This window comes from Sminthopsis crassicaudata, chromosome 2 (genome assembly GCF_048593235.1).
Source record: "Sminthopsis crassicaudata isolate SCR6 chromosome 2, ASM4859323v1, whole genome shotgun sequence".
In the NCBI taxonomy this organism is placed as follows: Eukaryota; Metazoa; Chordata; class Mammalia; order Dasyuromorphia; family Dasyuridae; genus Sminthopsis; species Sminthopsis crassicaudata.
Window position 1 is genome coordinate 498,623,550 of NC_133618.1, and position 21,407 is coordinate 498,644,956.

General features: G+C 45.4%; 2 protein-coding genes across 19 annotated transcripts in view; one reads left to right on the forward strand and one right to left on the reverse strand.

Moving 5' to 3' along the window:
* Window positions 1-1,606, forward strand: part of DNM1 (dynamin 1) — a 65,218-nt gene extending 63,612 nt beyond the window's left edge. For 3 of the 15 annotated variants that reach the window (XM_074293776.1, XM_074293778.1, XM_074293780.1), the window contains one exon: window positions 554-759. In XM_074293776.1, the coding sequence (XP_074149877.1) occupies window positions 554-626 (73 nt within the window). In that variant the 3' untranslated portion in view covers window positions 627-759. Of the gene's footprint in view, window positions 1-553; window positions 760-1,274 lie in introns of those variants that run through there. The other 12 variants (XR_012486872.1, XR_012486877.1, XM_074293779.1 and 9 more) reach the window with 9 other exon arrangements.
* Window positions 1,607-2,947: 1,341 nt separating this feature from the next.
* GOLGA2 (golgin A2) lies at window positions 2,948-21,388 on the reverse strand. 4 transcript variants are annotated; one of them, XM_074293771.1, is made up of 27 exons: window positions 21,191-21,388; window positions 19,370-19,492; window positions 18,691-18,771; window positions 14,983-15,099; window positions 14,618-14,661; window positions 14,439-14,502; window positions 13,371-13,430; window positions 13,117-13,197; window positions 12,164-12,202; window positions 11,963-12,025; window positions 11,794-11,887; window positions 11,500-11,606; window positions 11,020-11,078; window positions 10,336-10,477; window positions 9,023-9,112; window positions 8,821-8,928; window positions 8,595-8,682; window positions 7,353-7,690; window positions 6,790-6,903; window positions 6,019-6,243; window positions 5,863-5,938; window positions 5,355-5,443; window positions 4,925-5,131; window positions 4,736-4,838; window positions 4,399-4,505; window positions 4,083-4,251; window positions 2,948-3,971 (listed from the first exon to the last, which is right to left on the reverse strand). In XM_074293771.1, the coding sequence occupies exons 1-27, from the start codon at window positions 21,236-21,238 to the stop codon at window positions 3,745-3,747; spliced, it is 3,063 nt and encodes a 1,020-aa protein (XP_074149872.1). In that variant the 5' UTR covers window positions 21,239-21,388; the 3' UTR covers window positions 2,948-3,744. The 4 variants fall into 4 exon arrangements, with proteins under 4 accessions (XP_074149872.1, XP_074149874.1, XP_074149873.1 ...); XM_074293773.1 differs by lacking the exon at window positions 13,117-13,197 and having other exon boundaries at window positions 21,191-21,374; XM_074293772.1 differs by lacking the exon at window positions 18,691-18,771 and having other exon boundaries at window positions 21,191-21,348.
* Between the last annotated feature and the right edge of the window lie 19 nt (window positions 21,389-21,407).

Here is a 21,407-nt window from a genome sequence, read left to right on the forward strand (position 1 = left end):
ACTCATGGTATGAATCGCTAGAGGCTCTGTGCCCCCTTGCTCAGGTTTACCCTCTTGTGGATAGCATGCTGGTCTGTTAGTTGTACCAGCTGTGTTCCCCAATCCCAGCCTTGACCCTGAACAAGATGATTATTCTCCCCTAGCTGTGGCTAGTCTTATAGAGCTTCTCATACCCATAGTCCAGTGCACTTGGACTTATTTTGTGTCTTGCTCCAACAGACTGGTAGCTCTTCCGCCAGCGCTTAACCGGGCACATGCTACCAAACTGAGGGCAGCTTTCTCAGCCCTTTGATGGTACGGTGTGTACCCCAGGGACAAATACAGCTTTTCAGGCTGCCACAGGACAATCAGAACTCTGCCTGGGGATTACCAGCAGTAACCTGAGCTTGTGGGCTCTGCCTAATGGCCTGGTCGGGGAATTTTCCTGGCTGCGTCCAGATGTCTGAACCCAGGCTTCTGGGCAGTGCCCAGCCTGAAACAGAACAGCTCAGAACACCAATAACCTCTCCTACATACCTGTGCCCCACTGACTCTTAACTCTGCTTCTCCCCAGCAGGAAGGGCCCGGCCTCACCTACGCGACCTGCTGCCCCCCGACCGGCTGAGCCTCCCCTCTTAGACTTATAACCTTGAGGCCTGTAGGCCACTGGCACCCATTGCATGATCACACTAAAGGAGGAACCGTTAGGTTCTCTGACCCCACCAAGGAGGTTGTCATGCTGACACATGCATCCTCAGCCACCTGCCCCTGGAGCCTCATCTTTAGACTTACCCCTCTTCACCCAATGTTTTCCAAGCTTTAAATCCCCACTTCCAGGCAGATGCTGGCTGGGTGGTAGAAATTATGGAGCTGTTTTAAACAGGGATGGATTCTAAGAGCTCTCTGGGCTCCTTCAGGGCAAGCAGGGTTAGGTCTGGGCCTGTGGGAGGTGTAGGAGGCAGAGCATGTGATTAGAGCTTCGGATGTGGCACCTTGGGTGCAGTGAGTGTGAGGTGGAGAGTGTATGTATGTGTGAGGAAATGTTGCTCTTTGGTGGGGAGGGTGGAATCCAACTAGCCTCCCCTCCCACATCCCTGCCAAAGCCCAGATTCTTTCATTCTGGGTGCCCCTTCCCCTCCATCCCAATGCTTCCTCTCCTTTCTCCTTTGCAATCCAGTTCCCTTTCTGTACTACACAGCTGCTGCAAATGGTGGGGTGGGAAAAGGTTTGGTCACATCAATGGTTTTCCTGCCTTATCAGTTTTCTTCCCCTCCTTTTCTCTCTTCAACTGCCAGCCGAGCGGGTCAGGCAAGTCCATCCCGTCCGGAGAGTCCTAGACCCCCCTTCGACCTATAACCTACTCCTCGGTGACACCCTGTCCCTACCCTTCTTACTGCTGTTCTGTGACTGATGGTGACTACCCTCCCAAACTTCATGACTTGGTCTGTCATAGTTGTGAGCTGACATATATCCAGGTGTGACATTAATGAAAACCTGTGCTCAAAAAATGCCCCCTCTGTGGTATCTCTCCCACCCACTCAGAACTTCTATAAATATTTAGAAATACATACATACATATATATATATATATAATATATATGTGTGTGTGTATATATATATATATATACATATATATATATATATATACATACATATATATAAGAACACAGCCTTGCTCAGTTGGAAGTCAAACCATCTGCTGTCCATGTGGTTTTGTTGCCCAAGTAGTAGGGGATGTTGTTGCTCTGGATTCCCCACCCCCAAAGTGTTCCATCTGCCTGGATGTTTCTTGAGCCTCACTGTCTCACCTATGCCTGGGACAGCAGGGCACTCCCCCTTCCTGTGGATGTGTGGGTGCCGTACCAGTGACTACTACAGTTCTGTCACTTCTGTTGTGCTGTCTCCTGGCTGAGAATAAAACTCATTTCTGTATGACACCAAACTTGCCTTGGTTGGGCTATTATGTCTTGTCAATTAAGCGGATTGGGAGAGACCCAGGCATTGGCTCAAAGGTGAAAAGGATAAAGTAAGGTAGCACTAGGTGCTGACTTGGGGAAAGGACTGGGCTCTCATCCTATCATTCAACACATGTGAAGTGTTGTGCTCCAAAACAGCAGGTTCATCTGTCAAGGAATGAATGAGAAGTTATTCCAACCTAGACTTGAAAGAGTTCTTGACTCCAGGCTTTTTTTGAAGAATCAGGGACTAGCACGATATAGCTATAGAACCATAAAACAATGAATAGAAAGCTTTGGCCTGGAGTCAAAAAGCTTGAGTTCTGGCTCTTTATCACTGACTTGTGGAACTTGTACTTGGGGGTAAATCACTTTCTCCTACAAAATGATGGGAATTGGGCTAGAAGATTTCTAAAGTCCCTTCTAACGATTTCCTAATTGAAGGCCTTTTTTTTCCAGGGGTTTTAAGCTAGGCCTTTGGCAAGGATGGACTCAGACTGGATGAAAAGGCATATGTAATACAGTTCATAAAAATGTGGCCCAGCACATTTTTTTTTTTTTTAAAGGTTTACAGAATGGAATGAATCCAGTAACAAAGGACAATTTGTCAAACTAAGAAAACAGAAATTTACTTGCAACAATTAACTAAAATTTATTTTGAAATACAAATTTTAAAAATGATATGATATCCCACTTTTTGGGGGAGACATAAAAGTTGTGCCTCAGGCACACATTGTATCCATGCCCTCTATCTCATAAGACAGTAGACATATCATGCCAGAATAACTTCTGTCTGATGGCTAGGACCCAGAAAAGACCCAACATAGCAAAATAGTGGGTAAAGTATTGAGGGCAAAGAGGAGAGCAGTAAGATACCTCATGTTACTTGAGGTGGATGGAATGAAAGGTACAGCTAAGTTCATATTAAGCATGACCCTAGGAATGACATGGTTAGCTAGAAGACATAATAAACTTGTCTAGGAGAGACAGAGCAAGAAGACACAGAACTGACATCATTGGCTGAATTCATTTATTCCGAAAGAGAAAAGCAAAAGAAACAGGAGTCGAATCACCCAGGAACTAGAACCCCGTCACCTCTTCCTTTCCCTGTATTGTGCCACCAATAAATAGTTTCCCTATTCCCCCAAATAATTATTAGAACATTGCTCCATAGTAAACCTGTCCTGCTTCAACTCTTATCATACAGGGTGGTAGCCTGCTCAGGGGTGTCTGCCCTCTGTTGGCCCACCCCCCGGAATATACAAAATGTTACACAGATACAGTATGTACACTCAAGGGCCATAAAGCTTGCTCCCTTGCTCAATGGAATCCCTGCCCGTTTTGCTGTCCCATCCCATTACCCACTGCAAGCCTTGATCACCCTGATGCCCATCAAAAGTGCTGTCTACTGCCACTCCTAGCCCCAAGATGAGATGCCAACTTGGATAAGCTGGTACTTTTTTGCCCCACACCCACAAAGTACTCCCAGCCACTCCTTGTACCCCAGAGAGGTAAGGCAAGCCCCAGGCCTTCCAAACAAACAGCCTTTATTCAGCCACTTGCTCTCTGTTTTGGCTGGAACGAAATAAGACTCAGGCCTAGGGAAGGATAAACAGCCCTGTGGGGTGGGCATCGAGGGGCCTCACGCTAACCTGTGCACCTTCCCCACTCCAGATGCCAGGGATGGAGAAGGGGACCATCATTCCCTTGAATCCACCTAGCTATTCTAGAGTTGGAGATGAGAGAGACAAAAGGTCCTGCTGCCCTTGGCTTAGGGCCCAGTCCATTTCCTCCTACAAGCATCCCACTGTTAGATCACCATGATCTTGACCTCATCATTCTCGTCAGCTCGGTAGAAGAAGGGGATACAAGGGTTTTCTCCCAAGCCCCCTGCTCGATCCCTGGGGTTCTGGATCTCCCGCAACAACTGCATGATCTGTTGGGCTGTGGGATCATCTGGGCGAGGTTGGCTCAAAGGGGGCTCACTCACAGTAGACACAAGCTCTGTCTCATCTGCTAGGCTTACTTCTCGGAGGCCTGGAAGAGACAGGGTTTTAAGATATTTGGCAGCTTATAACTCACCCCCCCCCCCCCGCCCCTGCTATTCTTTTCTTAAGCCCTGTAGCTGCTTTTCCACATTCTACTCACCCTCTTTATCAGGAAGACTGAGATCCAGATGGCTTTCAGGGATTGGGTTGGGACTGCTCTCCCCAGCAGGCCCTGAAGGTGCCTGGGTGACAGCCAGGAACTTGTTGAACCACTCATTTCGCTCACCCACCAGCCGTAACACCAACTCCTGCAGTTCCAGAAGCTTCATCTGGCAACAAGAGAGGAGAAACTAAGCTACTGGGCTCTTCCTGGCTTGACTCCACTCCCTAATTTAGGTATGAAGGTGGACAAAGATGCTGAGAACAAAGAGGGCAGCCTGGGGTCCTCTCTCCTCAGAAAGGCAGCGCCTGCTAACCTTCATCTCCTCTTTGTCCTGGGCCAGTCGGCTGATATATTCCTCTTTCTCCCGATGTCTCTCCTTTAGCACAGCTCTCTGGCTCTGGTATAGTGCAATGTATTCACCTGGGGTGGGGATGGGAGGATATCCGATTCAGGTGAGACTTTTCAACACCCCAGGCTCCCTGACAACGGACCATTTAGTTTGCTTAAGTCACTCACAACTATCTGGCCTCCCTCTGTATCTATCTTCCCCATCAGTCATACCTGTCCCCCACACCATTGCTACCTAGTTTAAAACTTCCCCTACACTTTCCCCATCCTCCTTTCACTCTGTTCCCAATGCCTCTCCTCACCAATGGTATCTGTTTCTCCAGAGAGCTGGATGCACCTATGCTCTAGTTCCTCCACTCGTTCCCGAAGATCCACTTTCTCCTGCATCAGTTCTGTGAATCGGGCCTAGGGCCCCAAAAAGAGTCAGCTGCACATTGCAAAAACACCAAGCTTGGCTTCCTAACTCTCCTCTCTGCACCTTGAGATCTCACCTGCAACTTCTCCATGGCAGCCTGAAGTGCCTGGTGCACTTCCCTGGGCACACTGTCCCCACTCAGTGAAGAAGGGCTAGGCTGGGGCTGGGGCTGGGCCATCTCCTGTGCCAGATGCCGGCATCGTAGTCGCTGTTCCTTCAGTTGCTGCCACAGCCTATTCCTCTCTTCTTCCATACTTGACAAAGTTGAGTTCAAGAATGCCACCTGGGGCAGAGAGGCAGGAGTGGAGAAGCTGGCAAGGAGTACCAGTGTGGGTAGTTTTGAACAAGGGCACAAAGGACTGGGGCAGTCAGCGTGGAGGGAAAGGCTATAGAGCAGATACTTTTTACAATGTAAGCAGTTTGATGGGTTTGGGAATCTTAGATTGAAATAAGAGTGTAGAAAGATCTATTATAGAGGTGGTGAACAGGAAGAAAATCATGCTCACCATGGCCTCCCGACTTTCAAAGTCCTCAGGGATGCTTAACGCTGGTCGAGGAGCATCCTCCATTTCTTCTTCAACAACTAATTCATCTCCTGTTGGGGGTAGCCGGAGAGGCAGCATGGTACAGTAGGAAAAGCACTAGATTGGCAATTAATGCCAAACAGGATTCTGATCCTAGACCTACTACAAGGTGGCTGTATGTCCTTGGACAAATTGTTTCACACTCTGGGTTCCAAGTTATTAGTATGAGGGAACTAATCAATGTAATCCGCAAAGTTTCTTCTAGCTTTACTGGTCAATCTATAATTCTAGGTGGAGCAGCTAGGTGGCACAGTGGATAGAGCATCAGCCTTGAATTCAGGAGGACCGGAGTTAAAATCTGGTCTCAGACACTTAACACTTTGTAGCTGTGTGACCCTGGGCAAGTCACTTAACCCTAGCCTCAGGGAAAAAAAAAAAAATCTCCCCCCTCCTTCTGCCATCTCCTAGAGGGAATATAAATACCCCTCACCTTCCCTGGGTTCTGGCGTAAAGCGGAGTTGGGCCTGCAACTGCTGGTTTTCTTGGTTAGCAGCCTCCAGGCGTTCCTGTGGGGGGGAAAGGGATGATGTTAGCTTTTGAGTCCTCTACTCCCTGTCCTTGGGGAGAGAATCAAAGGCCCTCTTACCTGTGTTTGTAGCAGTTCCTGGCGGGCCAAGTCAGCAGCTACCTTCCCTTGCACTTCCTCATGCTGCAGCCGGTCCATAAGCTGGGTCTGCAGTAGGAACTGCTTATGGAGTTCCTCCTTCTCAGTGGCCAACTGCTGGTAGGCTGCCACGTATTGCTGCAGGTGTCCCAGGTATTGATCCCGCTGTTCCTGTAGCCCCTGGGCTTCCTGGTTCTTCAACTCCATCTATAAAAGAGCACCATTGAGGTCCAGCACCCATTTAGCAGTGGAGGTGGGAGGCAGTGTCCACAGCTCTATCCAGCCTGATCTTCAGTCTCTGACCTTGTCTTGGATGGAGCCCTCCCCACATGACAGTCAGACCAATGCCTGGCTCTTTCTTATTTTTAGAGCTAAGAAAGATGTAACAATGGCTGACCCAGCTTTCTAGAGATTGCCTTCACTACTTATTGTCCCCATGGTTTACCAGCCCTCCAGGAACTCAAATCTCTCTCATGAAATCTTTACTTTCTAGTCCCTCCCCACAGGTACCTCCTTTTCATCCAAATCATTGTGTCCTTTCCCCAAGCTGGAATGAGACTCATTCAGACATATCTGTGACCATCCTTTGTCTGCAACCAACATCTCTGTGTACCTACATAACTGGGAATGGTACCTGGCTGCTTGTGTTTGCTTCTCTCTGTCCAGCTAGTCCCATCCTATTGGCCCCATATAATACTCCACACATCCTTTCCAAAGGATGCTTATCCAATATCAGATACTCCAAGGCATTACCGTCTCCTTCAGCTCCCCCAGCTTTTCCTGTAGCTGTCCCAGCTTCTTGGCAAGTTCCTTCTTGACGTGTTGCTCTGACTGCAGAGCACTTGTTACCTCCATATTCTCATTGGTCTGGAGACATGAAAAGGATAAAGAAGCAATTACTAGCAATCAAGTGCCAACTCAGTCCATAGAGGAAAGAACCATATACTGTGTACATTAGGGTCACTGAGGTTGACGTGAAAGTCTCTTGTGAGATTTGGCAACAAAAGAGTTTTGAAAACAAGTAAAGTTCATCAAAGAAAAATTCCCAGAGGATCTGAGAAGGGGAGTTCATGTGTGGATAGAAGAACAGACTAGGAGCCAGGAGATCTGAGCTTTAATTCTGTCACTGTCACTTACTAGCATTATGCTCAAGTCACTTTTCCCTTCCAGCTTTGGCTTTCTAAATAAAATGGAAGTTGTTCAATTAGATTCAACTAGCTAAGATCCATTCCGAACTAGTACTCTTTAACTCTAAAATCTTAGCATGGAAGGAAAAGTGGGCAGGAGGAGAGAGAGTAGGTGGATAGCTCACGTACTAGTTTGACAAAGCCGTTCTGTAGCTCTGCCAGTTGCTCCTTCAGCTCCCGGTTCTGGGTGAGGGCCCGACTGATGGTAGTGCGGTCACTCTGCATGCTTTCCAGGATTTGTTCCCGTTCGGCTGCTTGCTCCCCCCAGCGCTCAGCTGCACGTTCCAACTCCAGCAACCTCTCTTCCTGCTCTCGGTTTAAACGGCTGAGACCCTCATTGTCCTGTACCTGGGCCCGGAGCTGCTCTGCTAGGCCCTCAACCTCCTTCCGGAGTCGCTCTGCCTCTTCTTGCAATCTTTGCTCTGCCTCTGAGGGGCCAGTTGGGGGCTCTGGAGCTGGGGGTATTGCTAGTAAAAGGAAGCATAAGAACTTCTAATTGCTCCCCATCTTCAGGCACACAAGCCTTCCTTCAGTCCCTTAGCCCTCAGGTCCCATTCCTTACTGTTTGGGCTCTGGCTACTATCAGAGAGCCCAGCATCCAACTGTCCCTGTCCCTTGGGGACACATCAGAAAGGACAAGGGCTTAGAGCAAAATCTGAGAGAAGCAATAACTCTTAAAAGTACTTTAAAGAATCCTCTTAAAACTACTCTAAAACTCTCAGTTTTTTTTCAAGTAAGTTTTTACTTATTTCATTTTATTTTTATTCTCACAGCCATATGAAGTAGGTAGGGTATATGTTATCATACCCATTTTATAAACAGAGAAACTGAGGTTTAGAGTGAAAAAGCTTGTCCAACATAATTCAGTCCATTGATGAAAGGTCTTCTGATTCTTGGCTGGGATCCCTAACTAGCTAAAGCCAGAGATTTTGCCAAATTAGAATATTTCTACCTAGCCAAGTTATTTAAGAGATTTTCTTAAAGTTCCAAATCATAGCTTGTAATAAGGCATTAATAGCAAACACAAGATTTCTGTCTTCAATCCTAAAGAGGACTATGATTCTGAATAGAAATATCTCTGGATTCCTGAATGCAATACTGAGGGAAGAGTTGGATGCTGGGCTTGTGGATTCTAGCTAGACCCCAAATTTCTAATCTCTGACATTGAAGGACTTCCTGCCTTGCTTTCCCATCTAAAACTCTTAGGGCACTGCCAACTACTGGCTACAAAAAGGGATGGGGGAACCCAAGGAGAGCACAGCATCTGACTACCAGTATTTTCAATGCTTCCTCCTAATGTCTAATTCACCCATTATGTCATGTGTACCCGACCCTCACCACCCTCCCCTGGCTTTCCTAGCCCCAGCCTACCAGACTGGCTCTTCAGTTCAGCCAAACTGGTCTCTAGCTCGTGCACCTGGTTCACACTGTATTCCTTCTCTTCCCCTAGAATCCGCACCTGCCCACAGCATAGTAAGAACAGATGATGAAGGGAGGGATGAGAACATGAAGTTTTATTTCTCCCAATCTTCACCTTCCCATCAATCCCAAGTCGTCCCCTTCTTGCTAAGTCCTCAGATTATTTTGAAGTGCCAACCTGTTCTGAAAGTTGCTGCACCCGCTGTTGCCAGATTGTGCCCTCCTCCTTCAGCTTCTCTGCATACTGGTCCCTCTCTGCCTGGAGCTGCTGCAATGATTCCAACAGCTGGAAGAAGGGAAGAAAAATAAGTTGAAGGGGGATGGCCTTGGGCAATGCTAATCATCTAGGAATTAACCTCTTTCATCTCTGTCCTGCTCACCTGGCCCACATGGGTCTCCAGTTGCATTCGCTCCTCTAGAGCCAGCTGCAGCTGTTGGTTACTATCAGGGGCACCCGACTGACTGGAAAACTGGATGAAGAGAAATCAGAGAGAGTGAGAGCCAGGGCCACTGTTGAGATGAAAGGTCAGTTAGTGAAACCTCACTTTATAACCTCTAAGTCAGGTGGAACAGAGACTTAATTTAGAGCTGATGAAACAATGGGGGAATAACCTGCCCAAGCTGCAAAGTTAGTCAGTGATAGAGTAGGAACCACATCTAGATAGGGGGAGAGAGAGAAACAGACAGAGGGACGGAGGGTGTGAGAGGGGGAGAGGGGAAGGAAGAGAGAGAGGGAAAGGGAGAGGAAGAGGAAGGAGGGGGAAGAGAGGGGAGAGAGAGAGAGAGAGAGAGAGAGAGAGAGAGAGAGAGAGAGAGAGAGAGAGAGAGAGAGAGAGAGAGAGAGAGTTTTCAGACTCTGAGCTAGATGAGTCAACTAAAAATGCTCACATGATCTTGGGTTGCACTGACAGAAGCAGTGTCCACAAAGAGGGAGTATAAGGCCCATTACACTTGGCCAGCATATATTGTATTATATTCAGTTCTGGGCACCACATTCTAGGAATGGCATTAACTAGACCAGGGAATTCTTCTCTTTACATTACAAACCCCTGGAGCAATAGCCTCTAGACCTCTTCTCAAAATAAGGTTGTTAAATGTGTAGAAGGAAAGACATAAGAATCACAAAGGAAATCAATTATACAGAAATATAATTATCAATTCCAGATGAAGAACTTCTGAACTAGAGAATATCAAAAGGAGGACCACAAAGTAAAGGGACTTGAAAATATGTCACAAAAGGACTTGTTTAAAGACCTGGAGATATTTAACCTGGAAAAAAAGAAACTTAGAGGGGACATGATAGCTGTTTTTGGCTTGAGTAACTTGGTCTCAGAGGGCAAGATAAGGAGCAGTGAGTCAAAGATAATGGTCAGCAGATTATAGTCCAATATAAGCAAAACACTCAACAATAAGAATTAATATAAGATAAAAATAAATGGAATGGGCTGTGTCAGGAACAGATGAGTTTCTGAGGAATAAATGGATGCTTTTCAAATGTCATTGAAACTTATTAGTAACACAGCAGAAGAGATTCCTATTCAGGTATGAATTAAATGACCTTTAGCACCTGTAATCTCTAGCTTCTCTCTAGAGTCTGCTGCTCAGTAAAAATCCCACGCCCATCTCAGAATTCTGGAGCTGGACAAATGGCTGAGGAGGCTTGAATTCCCTGAAATGCCCTCCCTTTTGTTACCTGTTGCAACATCAGCTCTGTCATCTCCAATTTCTTATGCAGCTCCTCTATCTCCATCTGTGTAGCTGCCTTCTCTGCCACCAGCACCCGGAGCTTCTCTTCTAGCTCTGAGTGTTGCTGCTTCAGCTCCTCACTGCTCTTGCTGGGACAGGCATCAGTGTGGGGTAAAGATAGGAAATATTAGAGAGGTGTGTCAGGAGGACCAATGAGAACCACAGCACCTTCCACAACCTCTCCAAAGATTTAAGAGAATCTGAAAGCTTGAGGAGACTATTAGCATGTATTCCTTTATTTCACAAATTAGCAAATTTAGGCCCAAACTTTTTAAATAGGGGGCCAGTTCACTGTCCCTCAGACTGTTGGAGGGCCAGACTATAGTAAAAACAAAACCTCACACTGCCTCGCCCCTCAGCCCATTTGCCATAACCCAGCGGGCTGTATAAACATCCTTAGCAGGCTGCATCTGGCCCGCGGGCCGTAGTTTGAGAACCTCTGGACAGGAGCTCAAGCTCATGCTAGAACTCGAATAGGGCTCCTAAGCCTAGAGCAATTTGGAACACAAGTGTTTTTTGACTCTAACAAGGTTTCAGTCAGTCTTCCTCATAAGAACTCACCCTAATCCATAGCCCCTATTCACTTCTGGACTGAGATCCCCTAATCTTTTCGATCTGTTACCCCACTAACCTGTGCTTATATAATTCCAGTTTGAGAGCATCCCGTTCTTTAGTTAATTCCTTGTTATACTGCAAGAAGAGTGAAAAGTCACATAACAGAAAAGAGCAATAACTCAGGAAATAATATTTAATCATGTTGATAATAAAACTTCATATTAAAAAGTACTTAATTAAAAAGTACTTAATATTTCCCAGAACATTTCCATACCCATGATCTCACTAGAAACTTATAACAACCCAGTAATGCAAATGGGATCAGATATTATACCCATTTTATAGTCTCTTTTCCCATGGTCCAAAGATAGGTAGTACCCTGCTGAGAATTGCATCTAAGTTGATTGATACCTAAACCTAGTGCTTTTTCCAAAATAACACAACAGGTATTGCCGACTCATCCAAGGACCTATTTCTAATAAGTTACACAGCATGAACATGAGACTCACACCACTATTAAGGAGTAAGAATAAGAGTTACTGTGAGGTGAGCTCACCCTATCAGTTTGCTTCTGTTGTGTGGACACTGAAGAAAGTGTCCGCTCCAACTCCCCAACACGTTGCCGGGAAGATTGCAGGCGACTGGCCAACTCTTCTGACTCCCCTAAAATGAGATAGGGTAGGAATAAGAGCAAGGTTCCAATTTCAAGAGTGTAAGATAAGAAAAATACATGAGCAGGGGGACAGGATGGGACTACAGAATGGAAAAGGATGGCAGAATCAAGGAATTGCATTATCAAGATAAGGGACTTTTAGGATAGCATTTAGTAAGGACAATAACTCGCTTCTACCTGATTTCTGGCGAGCAGCCTGCTGTGTGTGGGCTAGAGCTGCTTGTAGATCTGTCTTCTCTGACACAAGAATCCCAATGGTCTGGATATGAACCTTTAAAAAGAACAGAAGAGTAAGAGGAGAATTTCTATGGGACAGCAGGAAATTTGCTTTATCACATCCACTTACCTGTAGCTGTTCCCTTAGGGCTCCCTGCTCCTTGGCAAATTTCTGCTCAAATTCTTTCTTCTCCTGTGAAAGAAAGGAGATGTTACCAGTAATATAAATGTGTTGTCAAAGGAAACCCCCATCATAGGGGGCAGATGGCAAGTCTGCCAAGCTACAACAGGTTCTAATCTAAGGCACCTGTACAAGGTGCTGTCATTTTACCTTCTCCAATTGATCCAGGGCATCCTGGTTCTGTTGTTTCTGTGGGAAGAGCAAAAACAAGGTGTTGTTCTAAGAAGTATCCATATTCTCCCAGCCACTGGACAGAGGAAGGGAGAGGGAGAGAGAGAGAGAGGGAAGGAGGGAGGGAGGAAGAGAGAAAGAGAGAGGGGGGGAGAAAGGGAGAGAGGGAGAGAGAGACAGAGACAGAGACAGACAGAGAGAGAGAAGGCTGATGGGAGAAAAAAATAAGTTTCCCAGGGCCTAGACAGACCTAGACTGGTCTCTATTTTTTCTTAAAAATTCTGGGGTTTCCCAAGGGATTACTGAATATAAGATCATACCTAGGAGGCCAGCATGTATACAGCAGACTGTCCATTCTAGAGGACAATCATAGCCACCTCGGAAAAGCAAGCCCAGATATACAAGCCTTAGAATAGGAACTGAAAGAAAATTATAGAATCATAAAACTAGAATTGAAAGGAACTTTAGATAATCGAGTCTGGACCCCTCCCATTTTTAAATTTTTTTTTTTAATTAACTATCAAAAAATACAACATTTCAAAAACATAACAATAGAGAACTGTGTACCCCTCACTTTACAGAGATGAAAACAGAAACCCAGAGGGGTGCATGAAATCATGCAGAGGCCAATTTTCAACTAAGTGCTCCTTTCCACTATACCCTAATACCTCCCAGAAAAAGTGGGGGAAAGACAGGTGGTAGGAGGGTTTAAGGAGTAACTTGGGAAGAAATGTTAAAAGAGAGTAGCAGACAGAAACAGCCATGCTACATGCTTAATGCCTCAGAAATCATTTTGGAACTTTGATTGATGCCACCCCAAAATTCAAAGTTCTTTCCTAGTTCCAGTAATGGCTAGGATCTAGTTCTAAGGCCCCTAAAGAAGACTGGAGACTTAGACCAAGGTGAGAAAAGTTACCATGCTAGAATCTTACCAATTCTTCTATCTTGCTACCGAGCTGTTTGTTTGTTAAATTGCTGGAATCCAGGGCTACTGCTAGCTCTTGATACCGACTCTGAAGCACGTGCAGAGACAAGAAAGAAACAAAGAAAGGATTGGGATAGTAGTGAATAATTATTAGAATGGGAGAATGGCTAAGACAGTTTTATAGGATATAAGATATTCTACTTATCCACTATGACTAAGATTGAGAATCTGATCTTTAGCCTAGCCCACCAAAAGCCTTACCTCTAGGTCCTTCATGCTGGTAGAAGTCACTGGGCCCTCCCCATTGATATAGGATGTGGACTGGAAGAAAAGAATTTCAATTGGGATTTTCTTGACCTCAATATTTCCTACATCCTCCAATTTCATTTTTTTCTTTTCAGTCACAGACACCGACTTACACACACACACACACACACACACACACACACACACACACACACACACACACACACACCCTTTTATTAATTAGCTTGGTCCCTTTTCTCTTTAATCCATCAGCCTTTTTCTTCTCGCCAACATATTCTTTACCCAACTAATCCTACTAATCCATTTTCCCCACACTAATCCATTCAGGATTCCAATGTTAAAACTGAAAGAGAACTAACTTGGAGATCCTCTAATTCAGAGGTTCTTAGTTTGGAGTCCATCAACTTATTTATAAAAAATGTTCTGATAGCTATATTTCAATATAATTAGTTTCCTTTGTAATCCTTTGATTTTATTTTGTACAACTGAAAATATTATTCTGAGAAGGGGTCTATGACACAGAAAATGGTTGAGTCCCGCTCTATTCCAACTTCTTCCTTACAAAAAGGAGGAAAATGAGATCCAGGAAGATGACATTAATTAACCAAGGTCACACAACTATTACTAATAGCTAGCATTTACACAGCATTTTTTTTTTTTAAAGGTTTGCAAGTACTTTACATATAGTGACAGAACTTATTTGAGTCACACTAACCCTGGAAGGCAGATGCTATTATTATCTCCATTTTATAGAGGAGGAAATTGAGACTGAGAAAAATTAAATGACTTGACCAGTGTCACACAGTTGGTATATTTGATCCTGGATTTGAATTTGTCTTTCTCACTCCAAATCCAAATGTTTTATGCACTGGACAACCTAGCTGCCAGTAAGAAACAGAATAAAAATGGAACTCAGTTTCCCTAACTCCCTACACAATACTTTACATCATAAATATTAATCACTTTTACTATATTCTCTCTAATACTGTTCCAAACTTCCCAGATCAGACTATCCTTCCCTGTGTATCCCCATATGCCACCCTACCTCAATCCCCATGCTACCTGGGAAACGAGACCATTGAGTTGTTCTGAGATCTGCCGTAGAGTTTCAGTAGAAGACAGAGATCTGAAAGACATGCAAAAATGAGGTTCAATACAACTGGGTAGAAAAAGGGCACAGAGACTAAGATGACTTAGACCCCTAGGCCTCTTAGGGAGACATGTGCTCTTGATACACTCACTTGCTTTCATCCATAGGACTCGGACCGTTTTCAATATCACAATTCTGTTAGGAAGGAAATAAAAAAGGTGAGGTCACAAATTTGATATAATTACCACCCAGAGACAGAATGGGCCCTGCTAATTCCAACATCTCCTCCTCCTTCCTATTCCAGGGCAGCCAAATGAGATAGAAAGCCCAGACTTGGTCTTACCTCAGTCATGGGTTCACTTAAGCCAAAGGAGTAGATCCCTTAACTCTGGGAACCAAGCTACCCAGGAAAAGGGAAGAAGGAAGAATCCCAAAGGAATATATGTATCAGACAGGTATAATCCTGTCAGGGACAAAGTTGCGATGACGAACAAGTGGGATGGTAAGAACACAAACCTGAGGTGAGGCCATGCTAGTGGGGCAGGGGGGACTGGTACGGGGGGAATGGGCACTGCCAAAGGGCACGGTGACATCTGCAGGCAGCAGGGCAGGAGCAGCACTGTCTCTGGATGCCTGTTACAGAACAAAGCAAGGGGGTTACAGGGACATGCAGGGAAGGAGAACACTGGCAGATCTCTGGATAAAGATGGAATGTGTGATAAGGGAGGTGGTGAAGGGGAAAAAATGAAGAGATGCTTTTCTGCTAGGGAAATAACTCTTGCAGTAGTCAAGTAATGGCTGCATTCCAGAATTTGGACCGAGTGTCCATTCTATCCTCAGGTCCCTTCAAGGAATGAGTGTGAGAAGGTCAAAGTTCTGAGTAGGGATGGTACAATCACCTTTACACAGAAAAGATGGCAGCAAAAGACTCTAACATCTGTAGCAGGTACACTGTCAGAGAGGGAGGACAGAACGTAGCCAAAGGAAAGAGATTACTGTCCAAGAAATCTAATTTACTGGAACCCTCTCTCTGCTGCCTATCTAGTAGTGAATTTAGGGACGCTCAAACATGCAACCATGCTTGGCAGACTTACTTCCTATATACCCTCAATCCCATTTCTGGGATCAATGGATCCAGTTCTCCTCAAAGATAAATTACCTAACTAGGGTACTGAGAACAAACTACAACTATATCACCATCATCACCCAAACTTCTCTGCTCCAGGAAGATCCCTTTAGTCAAATAGCCATTCCAGGTGCAAGACAGCAATGGCTATCGAAGACCATCTTCCTGACTCCTGGCATCTTGGAGATTTCAATTCTTCCCTCTTTGAGGCAGTAAATCCAGAGCACTATTATAGTTGAAGATCTGGTATTCTGGGAAATAAGGTATAATCCCTTTGCCTTCCCTTACTGGTTCTGCCTAATAACCTTTACTCCAAGCCTCAACCTATGAAAGAGATTCAACTCCAGATGAAAGCCCAAATTACCCATAATTTATATTAGGAATCCAAGGGACACCCATCTTCTTGGAAGCTCACTAGGAGAAGAGAACGAGATTGTCTTTATCCTAACTAAGCAAGTCCAGTTTTGGATAGAAATGGGATATGAAAAATGCAACTGTCTAAGGAAACTTCAGCTTGGTGAGGAAAGGAAAAGCATTTTTACGTGGGGGGAAATGGAAGTGCTCCTTTAAATTTCCAAAGTCATTTCACTCTCCTGATATAGAAGAGCAAAGGTAAGACTCAGTAATGGACATATAGTGCCTTCTGCCTACTATGCTATGATCACTGCCTATTAGGCCTAGTTTTGCCCTGCCATTTTCTAAGATTTTGGTCATTGATTAACACAGATGTAATGCTATTCATTTTATAAGTAAGGAAAATGAGTTCCAGAAATGCTACAGTTAAGGACCTAAGCCAAAGTACAGGGGCAAGTAGTAATTGGCAACACTGGGATTAAAACCCAGATCACCTCACTCTAAATCCTGTGTTTTTTTCACTGTACCAATAAGTTGCCATATATCTGTAAAGGATGGTTTAAAATACCTATTTTTCTACTTGTTCTCTCCACCATCCAAAATGTTTTCCCCTACCAATGCTTTAGTTTCCAGAAATTTTACAATTTTATCTAGGACCACCCCGACTTGCTACTTTTAGAAATAAAGGGCAAGGGAAATGAAAAGGAAACTGCTAAGAGGAAGAGAGAGTCAAAAGGAAATCCAATTTGGGTGATCTGTTATGTCCAAGTGATTTCATAAAGCCTCTCAAATCTCAAAGTACTTTTGATTAAAAACTCTATTAAGCATATATTCTATTTTGTGTTGCAGTCACTTGTGTATAACTTTAATCTCCTTTCCATGTCTATCAGTTCCCTGAGGGGAGGGTCATGTTTTATTTGGCTTTTATTAACCTCAGTGCTTCATACCATACCTTATGGAAGAAAGGTATTTAATACATTTTAAATGAAGAAGTCCCAAAAAGAAGGGGGAGAGGTGGCCAGTAAAGGAAACCAAGTATCCAGTCATAGAATAAACCTTAGTAATGAAATAGTCTAGGCACCTTCATGATCCATATTAAGACAGAGAATAAGGTCTCACAACTCCTTAGTGGCAGAATTGAATTTCCTTTCTCCTTAGATGTGTGTGTATATATATCTATCTACATAGAGATATAGAGATATAGATAGATAGATAGATATCAGTGGTCTTTCTTCTAACACCACATTGTCTCTTCCTCAAGTAGACAAGGTAATCCACTTCACTTTTCCCTATCTGGCTAATCAGGTGTGAGAAGTTCTGAAAAACTAAAGTACCAAGTACGTCTTTCTTCCTCATCAAAGTCAATAGTTGACCTTTTCCATTCTTTTACCCATGAACATCAGAAACAAGATCTTGGCCCAAGTTCAATCTCACTTCTCAGGTCTGGCAATCATCTCTTGTGCATGCTGTTGTAGAAAGAAATGCCAATATCACTTCCTGATGTGGATCACCTGCCAGTTGGTTTGGCAGAAGAAATCCAACTTCAGAAGGTGGGAATCACCACCTGTCGGCCTTCCAACTTCACCTCTAGGGAACAGACTGGAACAAGAATTGGCAATCTCCTCCCTCTCCTGCCCCCCATCAATGGCTTGATCTAACTTCCTGTCCAATCCCTGAGGAATCCTGCCAACTGATATCCCAAGTACAGCTGGTAGCACTCATCAAGGCTAAGTAGGCAGTTTTTTCAATTCCACTGGGGCATCCACTCTACTGCAATTTGGGCTGCAATCCAAAGGGTGCTGTTCTCTGGAATCCCCTGACAATTTAGACTTAGAGCAGCCATTTGCCCAGTCTTCTTCCATTCCTCTAATCACTTTCTTTAATTTCCCTCCTCTTCTACAAGCAGCAAAAAGCACACTTTCTGGGAAATAAGGTATAATTCCCTTGCCTTCCCTTACTGGTTCTGCCTAATAACCTTTACTCCAAGCCTCCATTTCAAAAAAGCTCTCCAGCCCTCTGCCCACTCCTACATTTTTGTACTTTAGTATCTCACCCTGCCTACCCAACAAGGCTCTTTTTCCTATGCTTCTCAACCATTTCTTTATGGGAAGACTTTTTAAGGCACCTCAAAAAGAAGAGACTCCCCATTTAAAACAATCCTCTATCTGGAAGCACTAAAACCATCTCAGACAGATAACCACCTAGTTCTTTTTTAATGTAGTCTATTCCTATAAGTGCTCTGGAGCAGTTTGGAGTAGTATAAGTACATAATAGCCTGTTTCACTGTCACACCTTCCTTACAGAAAAGATAGTCCCTCCTAAAATCTAACATGAATCTCTCCAGTTACAATATGAATCCACCTTTTCTTTCCTTATCCCAAACCATTACTTCTCAAAAATCCAAAATTTCATCCCACCTTAGTTGGACAGAAGGTCTAAGGACAGACCCAGCTGATTTTGTATAGTGACCAACAGAACAGAAATTTTTAAAAGGAGTCTCTCCTGGCTCTCTACCATTAGCTACAGAATATATTTCACTTCCTTCTAAATAACAAAGGGATGGGAGAGGGGGGAAATCACAACCAACCAAGTAGGTGAACGTGAAGGAGTGATCAGGCCGCCATGGATTAATGACAGCAACAGAAAACTCAAGCATGAGGTCATCCCCAAACCCAGAGAAGTCTTAGGGGCATGCAGAGCTGGGCAAGCAAGCCAGTGAAGAGGGGACCTCGGCACTGTCTCACCTTCCGCTTGTCCAATGGGGGTAGCGCTACCCCATTGGAACGGTTAAGGTCGGACACCAGCACCTTCAGAATGTCCTGAATCTACAAGAGGCGAAAAAGGAGAAACAAAAAGGGAGGAAGAGAGAAAGAGAGGTGGCTTAGAGGAGAAAGAGTTGGGAAGGGTGAAAGGGATGGGTCTGAGGAAATGGGGGTGAGGATGGGGACTGAAGGTGGCTAGAGTAAGGACCCAATCCATAGACAGGGGTTGGGCATAGCCTTCCTAACATTTACTTTTAGCCTTGCCATTTTATTAATACAATTCAGAAGAACTATCGAGAAGTTCACAGAATTACAAAAATCTAAAACAACAAAGCCAGAAGTCATGTCTAAAATTACCTAGTACATCTTTTACTTCCTTTAAACTTAGGTTTAAAGGAGTGAAGTGACTTGTACAAGTCATACAGTAAGTAGCAGAAAAGGGACAAGAAACTAGATCTATTTGATTTCCAATTTCCAGGTCTTTCTTTACCCCCACCACGACTTTCTTAGTATCTTAGAGGAAAGGGTAGTTTGGTGCTCTTTTCATTTGTAAAGTTTCTTCTGGGGATGGGAGAAAACTGTCAGCTGAGTCAGGTCCACAAACTCAAATAACTCTCCCTTTCTCCATTATTCCAAGGGAGTATTTCTAGTTAAGACTCACATCCTCAGGAGAGTGTCGGCCACCTGATGGAGGAGTCTCAGGGTTACTGCCATCTTTTGTTTTCCTTTTCTTCTTGGCTCCTGCTGGGGCACTGGGACTGGTCTTCTGCTGATACTCCTTCAACTGCAAGAAGGAAAAAGTTAGGATTGGAAAGGGTACGGGGTCATGATCCAGGCAAATACTTCCCCAGGGGAGTATAATTTTACAAAAAGTTGGGCTCAAGAAGAAAGCATATTATGGCTGAGAGATCAAACAGCTAAGTTTGGATTCCAACTTTGCCCAAAGGCTATCTAGGTGCTGAGAAATGATTCACAGCTCGGATGTTCAGTTTCTTTAACAAGTCATACTTCCGTGGTGCTTCAAGATTTACAAAGCCTGTTCCTCAGAACTAGTTGGTTTTAAAAGAAGGGGAAATGATTTGCCCAGATATTAATTGTGAGAATCTGGACTCTCAGGTGTCCTGGCTCTAAGACTTCTGCCACCCCTTAAAAGTAACTTCTCTGACAACCGTAATAGCATTCCTTCCGTTTTAAGTCCTCTCCATTCCCTGGTAGATAAGCACATTTTATCCCAGAGGAGAGTGAATGAAAAACAAGAGTGTGTGGAGGAAAAGTTTGAAGGAAAAAATCATGGACCTTTCAAAAGAGTTGCAATCTGGGCAGACACAATCCTCTCATTCGTTTTTCAAGCATGTTTTGAATCTTTGAGAGCATAAAACAAGGAAGTGGATAAATTTAAGAGATTACTGTCATCATTATCATCTTCCGTGTTAGGTCTCAGAATGTGATGCAGTCATTCCTGTTCTTTTAGGCTTCCTCTGAAAGTGTGTTTCAAAGAGACTCAAGAATTTTCCCAGAGGTAGTAATTTTAAAAATCCTGTCCCTTTTCCCAGGCCAGAAGGTTATAATGACAGCTTGGAAAGGGGGATGGTTACCTAATCTCATTCTAAATTCTCCCCATGAGTTACTCAGAGGGAAAAAATTATCTATTCCCCTCCCATAATATTATCCTACATATGTGTGGGTCCTTCCACCCATCCCTTCCCCCAAACTACCCCACCATCCCTAACTCTGGACCCCCAGTCTGGATCTGAGGCAAAGGGAATCCCCTTCCCTCCTCCCTTCCCCATCATAGAGGGGAGGAAGAGTGTAGAACAGGCTGGAAGAGGTTTGGGAAGGGCCCCGAGGAAGTCCGGGACGGCGTCGGATTCCCACAGAGCGGGCGGGGCAGGCCTAACAGCTGGCTTGCCCAAGCCTTCACCTTGGGGCCCTCCTGGGGTATCGGGGTTTGGGGAGAGTGGGGGTGGGGAGCTACAGGAGCGGCGGGACAAGGAGGGGGGCATCTCCCTCCGGCACCAGCGGTGAAGGGGGGGCCGGAGGTGAGGCCTTTCCGGGAGGCCAACAGCTGGGCCTGACGTCACGGCCCGAGCCCGGGCCCGGGGAGAGGGTGTCACGGGCCCAAAGTCACCAAGGGGGCGGCGGGGGAGGGGCGTGGGGCGTCAGGGTTTTGAGGAAGTCCTGGGGGGGGTTCGAGGCGCGGACCTGTGAGGTCAGGGACGGAGACTACGAGACTGAAGCCGAGGACCCTGAGGGGATCGAGGAGAGGGAAGGGGCGGGAGAGGAGGGCGCTTCAGAGACAGGCGAAGGAAACCCGAAGAGGCTGAGGGGGACGATCAGAAGGGATCCGGAAGGGGATCTGTGAGGATCTGAGAGAACCACCGAGAGGCTGGATCGGGGAGGGGGTCTGTCAGGGCCCAGACGGCGAGAAAGGAAGGGGCGGGGCCGAGCCCGCGAGTGTAGGGGCCGCCTCAAGAGCGATTACCTTCTTTTTGGCCGCGGCCAATTTGCTCTGCCGGGTCTCGTCCGCCATCCCGAGCCGGGGAGGGGGAAGGCGGGGGGGGCCACATCACCGTGATCCCGGCAACCACCGCGGCATTCCATCCAGCAGCCACCGCGCCGCTCCCGCTCCTCCCATAGGGAGGATGAAGGGCGGGGTCGGACAGCGCCGCGCATCCCAGCGTCTGCGCCTGCGCCGATTT